Source organism: Apteryx mantelli, chromosome 15, assembly GCF_036417845.1.
Source record: "Apteryx mantelli isolate bAptMan1 chromosome 15, bAptMan1.hap1, whole genome shotgun sequence".
Taxonomy (NCBI): domain Eukaryota; kingdom Metazoa; phylum Chordata; class Aves; order Apterygiformes; family Apterygidae; genus Apteryx; species Apteryx mantelli.
This window is the reverse complement of record NC_089992.1, coordinates 3,818,216-3,828,707: the sequence shown is the minus strand read 5'-3', so window position 1 is coordinate 3,828,707 and position 10,492 is coordinate 3,818,216. Positions and strand designations below refer to the sequence as shown.

The 10,492-nt window shown below is 45.0% G+C and overlaps 1 protein-coding gene across 1 annotated transcript; it reads right to left on the bottom strand.

The window, feature by feature from the left end:
* Positions 1-3,631: 3,631 nt before the first annotated feature.
* Positions 3,632-10,287, bottom strand: PARP16 (poly(ADP-ribose) polymerase family member 16). The gene is made up of 6 exons (XM_013949022.2): positions 10,021-10,287; positions 9,069-9,206; positions 7,885-8,091; positions 6,937-7,108; positions 6,055-6,196; positions 3,632-5,372 (listed from the first exon to the last, which is right to left on the bottom strand). Exons 1-6 carry the CDS (start codon positions 10,204-10,206, stop codon positions 5,228-5,230), a joined length of 990 nt encoding a protein of 329 aa, XP_013804476.2. The 5' UTR covers positions 10,207-10,287; the 3' UTR covers positions 3,632-5,227.
* Positions 10,288-10,492: the final 205 nt, after the last annotated feature.

Here is a 10,492-nt window from a genome sequence, read left to right as displayed (position 1 = left end):
AGGTGCAAGGAGAAAGGTGTTCTGCGGGAGGAATGTGCTGCATCCCGGGAGCTCGGTCTTTGCTGGGATACTGGTGCAGACTTTGCCTTTGCATCGGTGCCTCCTCCTGCTCTTCTTCCCCAGCCACAGAGAGCAAGTGGGATTTCAATCAGAGAGGTGGCAAGTGGTGTTTGCAGGTTGGCTGACGCTGGGCTGGAGAAAGGTGTCCGACACTTGCTTTTCCCCATGCTAAGCCAGCGTTTATGCTAAATGTGCTGCACAAGGAAAAACTTCAGTCAGAGCAGCAGGGGCCCCATCTGGCTGGTGGGGATTAACGCGAACCCTTTAGAAAGCTTCCAAACTCACTGAGATGCGTAATCGTTGCTTTGCTTTCCCGGGCTCGCTCTGTTGAAGGTTAATTATGCAATGCTAATGGGGAGTGGAGCTCACTGCTTCCGTGCTGTCTCAGCTCGGCCCATGCAAATAGGAATTTTTCTCTAAGGTGATGGGAGTGATTTGTGGTACAGGAAGATAATTTATTCATCAGACTCTCATTTGGTCTCATGGTTTAAATGGCTGAAGATATCTAAGGGGAGACAGACCCGTAAGGTGTCTGATGGGCCTCAAACAGCCAGGAAAGTGTCCGTAATCTTATGAGGATATTCTTCATCAACTTCCTACCATGTGGGAGAGAACAGCCCAGTGTTGTTCATGTGCTTAAGGCCACTTGTCCCTTCTTGTACAGCTGCAAGAGAGCTCTGAGGTCTTCTCCATGGAGTAAGAAACACTTTTTCCCTTGTGGGAAGGACTCGCAGCCTTTACAACCCACAGGTATCTTGAGAGGGCAGAAGCCGGTTTTGCATTAGGCAAACTAGCTCAGTGGGAAAAGCATTCTTCAGGATGCTATAGAGGACACCTTCCTCGCAGAAAAAGGGGTGGGAGGGTGCTTGGACAGACGGTGTGCTGGCTGGAACAGCTATTCCCAGAGCATCCAAGGTTGGGGCTTTCCTGCCTCCAAGGGTTGGGTTTTGCACAAGTTGTGCACTGAAAACTGTAGAGTTTGTGACTCAGGTGGGATAAAATGAAGTAGGGAACTGAGGAGTGTGTCTGTGACCAGGGAAGAGCTGACCCTGAAGCCCTGGAGAGAGGGGAACTTGTCCAAGCCACGCTCCGGATCCCAGGCCCTGGGTCGTGCTGCCCCTCAGCTCTTCCTGCATTTTGAGTTTTATCCTCTGGCCATTGGCACTCTTGCTGTTACCTTCCTCTCCTTTGGTGGTGCTCGAGGCTGACATTTCAGGAAACCTGGAACGTGGGCAAGGTGCCCAAAGCGACAGCTTTCATAATAGAAGGAAAATGTCACCAAAAAAGCATGTTGCCAAGCAGTGTGCGCTGCCTGCAGAGCGCCAAGCGGGCAGGCAGAGCTGGAGCAGGGAGAGCTGCCCAGGAGGAGCCAGGGCAGCCGTTTGCTGGGTCACCGCGGGGCAGTTCAGCTAATGTGTTTCTGCTAGAGGTGGAACGAAGCCCAGGCCTAGCTTGAATTTTAAGGTTGTGCTGCCTGGATCTGCCTTTCTGGACGTGAAGCCGTGCCTGCGTTTCTGATTCTGCATTTCTTAAACCAGTTCATACTTTAGAGAGCAAAAGATTTGTGCACTGTGAATGTGAAACCTGGTTCCTTGGTCATCTTCAGCCAGGAGGTGGTTCTCCTTTATCTGTAGCAGTTCCCTCCTCCCCCACACTGCCTCAAACCATGATCTCCAACACCTGCCCTCCACCTCAGGTGGCTTTTAAGACCTTTTTCACTTAATATATTATCTATTTTCCCCTTATCATAGGAGAAATCTTCCACTTCTCCAAAATGCTTCCATTCCCCCACCACGAAACACCAGCTGCTGTTCTTGCCCTTGATGCATTTGTTGCAAGATCAGATTTGTCTGATTTCATACCAGATTCTTAATATCCACCACAGTAATGTGATGAATGTATTAATAAGCACAGGTAGCTGTGTATTTTAGAGCTTCATGACCACCTAATCCTGGGCTGCCTGCTCCAGACACACTAATCCTTTGTTCAGGAAGAAACTCTGATTCACTTCCCATTAGCATTTTTATAGCACTGCACATGCTCAAAGAGCCACGCAAGTGCCTTAAGAGGCTAATATGAACTTTAGGTTAACTCGTAACATTGTTCGTTACTCAGCACAACACTCAAATCCATTCAGCTGACTGCCTCTCGCCACACTGGGAAACATGCTGAAATCACCAGGGAGCACTGAAAACAAGCACAATATTAGTATATTGAGAATTTTGCTGGTCCATTATGGTAGAATCTGAGCACCTTAAATGCACTTATTTTCCCATTATCTTGGAGGACAGTGTCACCCCTGCTCCACAGATGTGGAGCTAAAGCACTGAGGAGCTTGTGCCCAGCTTCACTGCAATGCTAGGAGCAGGAGGGACAGGACTAAGAGCCCTCCAAGGGGTTCCTGAGACATGTACGTCAGGACATCAGACCCTGGGTGCCCACCTGCAAACCCCTCTTTCTTGTGGGTCTAGTCAAAACCTGACAGTGGCTTTTTCCACTGGCTCTTCCTTTGGTATCTCATGATCTAGCTGCAGTGCTGGACTACACAATTCCTGCCTTGAATACCCCCAGAATACTTCTCTCTGAGGAAATAGCCTACAGCAACTAATGCAGATCCGTTTGGGATTAGCTCCCTGCATAGATGTTGTTATTCCACACTTTCTGAGTTAAACTAAAAAGTTTAAAGCCAAATAAAACCCCACACAGATGGCAGGATTTAGCGCTGAATGGCCACCATGCATTAATTCCTTTGCTTATTCTACAGGAACTTTCCCATGCAAAGAAACCCTAGTAACAGGGCCTCAAAAACCTGCTGCCCTTCTGCCCATCTGTTCCTTTTGTCTGTCCTGCTGACTCCCAGGTTTGTGCCTTTCCTTGCAGTGAAACAACCGCCCATCGAACAATTGCTGCCTAACCTCCTCCTTTTCCAAAGGGCTCCAAGTATCCCATCTGTTCCAAAAGATGCTTCATTTGCAGACACACACTGAGCCTTTTAACAACACCGTCCCCTTTAGATGGGATTAAATGCTTCTAGGTTTTCTGTCTGGCACATTAGCCATCCTAAACTGGCATGTACTCGTGTGGCACACCAGTAATGAGCACTGAGGAGGACCAGAAATGGGCAAATACTTTCAGGAACTCCATGTAGGCTTCAAACTCCCAAGTCTCTGCACGGGAATATCAAGGAGTTAACTACCATAAAGTAGTTAAATCTGTCATGTGATATTTATGTATATTTTAATTTCAAATCAATGCTATAATTAGTGCGCACATTTCTTGGGCTCAGGAAATGCAATGTGCTGTAACAGTGAGCATTATTAATGGACTGTAAAAGGCAATGGGGAATTGGATTATAATGTTCTTGTTTTGCAAGCTGTATGGTGAATAAATAAATTTGTTCTGGCAGCAAAATTAACTGGAATAAATGCTTCTAGCTGCATCCACCAACAAGAGGGGTTGCTGTAAATGGACCAATTCTTAGACTTGAGTTAGAAAACCTGATTACCAGGTCATTATTTCTGGCAATTAGGTAACAGAACAACATCAGAGGAAGACAAGATTTTCTTTGAAATATTTAATGAGTAAGGTTGTAATCATATACTCATCTCCTGGGAGTATGTGATGAGATTTATTTAATTTTTTTAGGGTTCACTGTCCAATGAAAAGCTGCATTTATCAAGTCCACAACTAAAAGCCAGAGTGCAAGCTTGAACAGTGACAGGTATCTAGCTTTTCTGCACCTAGAATCTCTGGGCCGTTCATCACATTTGTCCCATGCCCAAGGGCACTAATCAGAGGATATTTCTTTGTTCCTTTTTCAGTTTCAGTTAGTTGAAGGTTGTTTTGTAACAACAGCAAATACAAGAGACTTGGACAGAAGGGGGAGGATGTTTCCTTCTTTATGTTCTACAATGAACTCATGCATGCCCTACTCGCTTATTTTCAAACAACCCCCCGAAACACAGTCAGAATTCCCTACTTCAAGATTAGAAAAGATGATTCTGAGATGTACTGAGGTTTTACACACCAGCATTAAGCCAAAGCACATTGCAAAGAGTGTAACTGCTGTAATTCTGACCATGAAAAACTCAACCTCGTTCTGAAAACTTAACGTGGACAATCTATCTTACAAACGTAGTATTGTGCACAAGCTGTCATGTGGAGACTTAGGCGAAGTCTACGCAAAGCTAATTATACTAAGAATGTTCACAGTTACAAAATACATCCCTGCCAGCTCTGCTGCCGTTTTATTCCATTTCTTAGAAAACTGTTTCAGGAAATAGTTGGTATGTTACTGCTAGTTAGCCTATCTGTTTGTAAAGAGAGGCAGAAAACGATTCAATATGGGTACAAATGTTGAAGGTAGATCCCAAAAACCAAGCAGTGCCAACCCTAAAAAGCCTGCCAGGTGTCAAGGTAAGTGGAAACCTTCACCCTCCCCCTTGTTGGCACAGAAGATACGAGTGGAAGGCAGTTTACCAGGAAAACCCTTATTTAATATTGATGCTGAGCTGATATTTCAGCCTGATCTATACGCTAAGAACAAGGCAAGTCATGACTGAGCACAAACTGTGTGGATTTTATGTAAACAAAACAAAACCAAAAAAACCTTTACTAAAAAACATTTAATTTCTCCCATTTTGGTTGCTATTTCATGCTGTTTTCTCTTTATGCTCAAATATAAAAATTCCTGGCCAAAAACAAAGTTAGTCTTAAAAGTGACCGTCTGCATCACTACATGAGAAACATCACTAAATACAGTTTCTACAAATAAACTGGTAAAACCTGCTACAGGTAACCTTCTCTGACATACAGAATAATCTTCCTTTCCAACTACATGCAAATATTACTACCTCAGTTTGACAGAAAATAGTCACACTAAGTTTTCATTAATTTTAAATAACTTTTTTTTCATGGACTCTTAACAATTTGTTCACGCTAGACTGCACCATCACGACCCTTTTCAGCTGTACTGGGCATCCTCATAAATCATGGGAACACAGAAATAAGAATAAATGGAAAGATGCCATGAAGATAATTTAGCGGAGGCAGAACTGGAAAGCTCCAGGCACCTTCATTTCCAGAGCTCTTAAACAGATGCAGTACATAGTGGATTTGCTATTATTAAGGCACGTGGTGAAAATAACAGTTCATCATCCCAGGCAATTCATCCTTCCGAGTCAAACATTCTGTGCCAGTAGTAGAGGAAGGTTGGTGAATTGCTGGCCCCTATCACCATTAGCAGCAGTAGGTACAGCATCATCATTACAGCAAAACGGTGGGTGGAAAACCAGGAAGATTGACTACAGGGCCTGAAAAGGGAGAAGTGCAGGAATTCTGTGAGATGTACAAATACCTTGACAAAGTGATCATCGTAGGTTTTGTTATTTTAAATGACTGAGTACACTAATGCAATAAAAACAGAAAGTTGCTCCGTGAGCAGTGCAATGAACAATACCTCTTTTCCCTATAACTAGTATCTTGTGAACCCCAAGTCATCATGTCCCACTCCAGTCCTTTCTCCCCATATTCACACCTTTTTCCGTGACTGGTTCGGAGCTGTGCCGGGGCTGTAACTGGCTGGCCTGTACCCACAGGCTGATTAGCTGGGTGAATGCTGCCTCCTCAGGACAAGTAAGGGCAGAGTTAAAACTGCCCTTATGAGGGACACTCATTTGGGCTTCTCCCTTGTTTCCTGCCACGGACAGACTATTACAGGTCTCAGAGATTCTTTCTAGGTTCTTACAGATTTGGTGAAAAACCCAATTTAGCTGAAACTGAGTGTTAAATTACCATGAAGGGGAAGGATAACTGCAGAGATGGCTATAGAGGCAGCATGATCGTGTAAGCCTTATTTCCACAGGAAATAGGCTAAACCCAAATTCTGGCAGTGAAGCGTCATTGTCTTGCTTGTTGTCTGCTGTTTTGCACAAATGAGATGTGTTTATCTGGCTGTTAGAGCATGCTCATCACTCTAGACAGCTGAAATCTTACCTCCTATGCTGTTTCTGTGAATATACTAGTAAGTATTTAACTCGTAAAAGCTGATTGTTTGTGACAACGAAGTACTTCTGTGGTACATCACCCCCTTCGCTGTTTTTCACTCTTGCTCTTTTCCTGTCTATTTCTTCTGAATCTGCATGGGAAGAGAAGAGGTCTTTTGGGGAACAGAAAAGCAAAAAGAGACACCCAACTTTGAGTGTATGAAACAAAACAAAGAAACCCATTCACCCACAATAGTGGGAATGAGATAACCAAAGATCTAGTCTTGGCATTTCCCAGACTCCCTTAGCATCCAAGAATAGACTGAAAAGTTTATTTAAGGCTATACCACTCCTAGTTATCCTTGGTATGGTTGGAATTTTGCTTTGGGCCAGGGTAAAAAGGAGACGGATCTCACAGAGTGCTTGAACAGCTGCTAGCATTAACAGGGAAAGAGAAACAACACTGAAGGATTGAGCATTCCAAGCAGGAAGCAGTCAAAGCAGACGGACAATCAGAGCGGAGGTTTCCTATCTCACAAAACTCATTTTTATGCGTTTGAGTCTTCTGTCTTTCAATCACAAATGACATGACCAGGCATTATGGAACATGCTTTATCACGCTATTGAAACTAGTAAAAACAAATGAAGTAACCAAAATAATTTCCAACCTTTAAATTGACTGTCTTAAGAAAAGCTTCACAGTCAAGAAGGCTGTTGTACATTTGTGAAGGGTCAACCAGAAAAGGTGCCCCCAGCCAGTTCCTGCTGAAGGGTATACACTCCATATGCTGCACAGTTTGTATGAGAGCATATATGCACAAGGCTGAAATATGAGACGTACTAACAAAAGATGAACCGTATGTAATGATTATTATTATTGCAATAGGCTCACCTTTCTTCTTCACCTGACACTTTACATCTGGGTGGTCAATGATCTCACAAACAGCTACGCAGCTAAGGATAGAGCCCAAAACACTCCGCTGCCACCCAAGCCCATGAGGGCTGTAGAGGAGAGCCAGGCTCAGATCACTGGTAAGATAGGTACCTTCACCGAACAGGGATGTCTGAAATAGAGCAGAAATATATCCTAAAAGTCTGCAGTGCACCCTATAAGCAGCATACAAGTGTTCTTTATTTTCAGACTGGCTGTTCTGTTTCTGAAAGTAAACCAAGAAAGGCTTTTCTTACCCTTGTTGGGCTGGGTGCGCCCACTGCTTTTGTCCTGAGACCACCTCTTTGGGGTGAGGCGGCTGCCTTCTCCCATCCCTCAAATTAACGCCTGTTTGGCATGGCCTTTGGCATGGATGGACTCATTCTTTCCCATATTTGGAATAAGTTTGCCAGTGTAAGTGTTTTATATCAACACGACTGAAAAATTGTTGGGGCCCTTCACTGATTTATTAAGCTTGCCATTGTTCAAAGAGTCGAACTTCTACATACAGACAAGGCTTTACTCCCATTTAGAACCCTGCCTTACAAGAAAAGAGGGAAGAACGCTTTAAGGGCGAATACCTTTCAAATATAATTGCTTTAATAACTTTGAATCAGAAGTTTTGCCACACTAGCTAAAATCGTTAACCCAGTAAACCCATTACAAAGAAGTAAAGGATAGCCATAACTAGTCACACTGGAGAATAGGGCAGTGGTTCATGCCACTTCTAGTTTTTACCTCAGCCTACATTAGAAAATCCAGCACAACCACACACACAAAGGTCTACACTGAGGTGAAAACAGCAGTATAAGATCATCAGCAAATTTCCTATTCCTGAATGAATTTGTGCCTGTTTTTGAAAAGTGTCACTGGCTTCAAGTGAGCAACAAGAAAGAGCAAAAGCCTCACCTTGTTCAAATGGCACTGCAGGCCGTTGTGCAGAATGGAATGGAAGTTCTCGAGGCGGCTCCCGTGGAACGCGTAGATGAGGTCCCGTTCTCCCCTGGTCTCGGCAAACTTGGTATTCATTTGCTCACAATACATTATCTCAAACAGGAAGTCCGGAGCAGGAACAGCAGCACCAGACATCCCAGTGAGTTCTTGGATCTTCTCATACTTACAGGCAGGAAAGAATACTCGTGTTGGTTTAGGGAGTTAGATTACTCGCTGGAAATTCTCCTTACTGTCCCTTAGTCTTCCAAATCGTTTTACATATTTTGTTAATTCCCTCTGCATTACAATTCAACATTCCCACAGTTCAGAAGGAATAAGTGTACTGTGAGAATTCTGACAGTTTCTTACCATCCTCTATTTTAGCAAATTGCTTCTCTATCAAAGCTGAATCATGATTTCTCTCCCAAGAAAAAAAAGGTTAGAGCGTGACTAGAAATTAACTGGTGATGTAAGGAGGGTATCACAATCTTAGCGTGCCAGTTTGACTACTAAGATGATACATCATCAGCTGATCTTGGAAGAGGAAAAAATGTGAAACTAGAAGGTATTTTCATCTTGCTACTTATCTCCGCAACTATTTTGGTCCCTTTTACAGAAGCACATCAGTGGCTCACAACCTGCTCTCTCCATTTTTGTGGGGCAGTATGCATTTGTTATCAAATGTATAACAAATTAAAACAAACTTGTTCAAAGTCACACAGGAAGGCTGTAAAAAGCAGAGAAATGAACATTGATCTCCCAAGTAGCAGGCTGGCAGCTTAAGTACAATTTTGTCTGAGTAAGAAGCAGGACCTAGCTCCGTGATACCTGAAGTTGGACTCCTTGGTTTAGTACTAGTGTGTATGTGCCATGTTAATGAGTAACCAATTACAGTTATTGCCAATCACCAGCTACTGACAATGAGAACTATTTCTTCTAACCAGCTTTCTGAAAAACTATAAAAAAAATATAAAAAACTAAAAAAACTATATAAATATATAAAAAACTATATATAAAGAATTCTCTGTACACAGAAAAAACATTCATTCACATTGAACTTCAAACTCTTAGAATAACCAACTAACTTCTGGCATTCTCTGAAATGCAAGTTTGCCTTAAAAGGCAACTTCTAATCAAGACTTTCAGAATTGAAAACTTACCTCCTGCTTCTTAGTACTTTGTATCATCAAGATCTTAGATGATAAAATCCAACTAAACAAATCCCAGGTCCTTTTCTCTGTGTTTGGAACAGATTCTAGAAGTTCTTTCAGGCTTGGTAAAGCATTTGTATCTGCAAGCTAACAAGAAAGACGTTTAGTACAATTTCCTTCTTTTCATTATGATTAAACAGAGACCTCTAGTGAAAGTAAAACAATATTTCACCCTAAGAGCTTGTAAACTGAAAACAGTTTTTGTTCGGAGATATAAATGTTTGCATTGACTTTGTGGGAAAGTTTGTCACGTGTTCTCAAAACAAATGCCAGAGAAGTTATAAAATATTTATATTTATCACGAGTATCTGTAAGGTACGCATAGGAATGATCAGACAAGCTCCTGGAGGAAAAAAAGCCACGCAGCATCTGAAGTGGGACAAACGAGGCATTCAGGCCATCTAAAATGCAGACCCTTCAGTTGCTTTTAATTACGCGCAGGGCAGGAAGCGCCCTCTTGCACCTCTTCCCACTTCAGTACCGGATTTGGACGTTTCCAGGTATGAGTTCATTAGCCAGAATCCCCAATTTACTTCAAAACCTAGATTCCTTAAATGGATAAGCAATTTACTGCGTCTGACTTGCAGCCGTGGCGCTTCGCTGACCCCCACCGCGGAGAGGCAACCTCACCTGGCCTCCCCCCCCCCCCCCCCCCATATTCCCAGGCGTTTTGGGCCAGGACCGGCACAGTCACCTGGCAGCTTCACCAGGTGGTTCTTCCTCATTCCAGAAGCAAAGCAAAGCATTCCTGGAGGTTTTTAAGCTGTTCAGCGACACAGATTATTAAAATAATAATCATAATAAAAAAATCTTTGTCCCAGGACCGTGAGGCTAGCTCACGTGAAAAGAAGCAAGCGCTCTTCTCGGGCTCCCCCCGCGGCTTCGGGCTCGGCACACTCACCAGCGCCTCGAAGTCCTTGCTGTCGCCGCCCGCGTAGCGGCCCGGGAAGGGCCTCAGCGCCGAGTCGCGCTTGTAGCTCTGCAGCGCGGCGGCGAAGAGGCTGCAGCGCAGGTCGGCGGCCAAGGGGTCCCTCCCCGCCGCCTCCCTGACGCGGGAGGCCGCCTCGGCGGGGCCGGGAGGCGGCATTCCTGCCGCCGGCGGGGCAGGGGGCTGCCGAGTGGCGGCCGCTACCGGCAGCGCGGCGGCCGGAGCGGGGCGGGCCCGCCCGGGCGGTGTCTCCCCTTCCGCCTCGCCGCCGGTGGCCGCGGCCTGGCGCCGCCGCTCCGCCCCGCTCCGCCCCGCCGCTGGGCGGGCGCCTCCGCCCGCCCCGCTCCGCCCCGCCGCCTCAGCCCGCCTGGCCACCCCGCGGCTCTGCCGCCCTGCGCAGGCGGCCCCTTGGGCGGGAAGGCGGTGCCTCTTCCCCGGAGACAGG

Bases quoted from the DNA above. Each gene is read 5' to 3' on its own strand.
- PARP16 (XM_013949022.2), bottom strand. From the start codon at position 10,206: ATGCCGCCTCCCGGCCCCGCCGAGGCGGCCTCCCGCGTCAGGGAGGCG. The intron at 7,109-7,884 runs GTGAGGCTTTTG...GCTCTATTTCAG, and splicing joins TGCAGTGCCATTTGAACAAG to ACATCCCTGTTCGGTGAAGG. The intron at 6,197-6,936 runs GTGAGCCTATTG...CTTCCCATGCAG, and splicing joins GTGTCAGGTGAAGAAGAAAG to ATTCAGAAGAAATAGACAGG.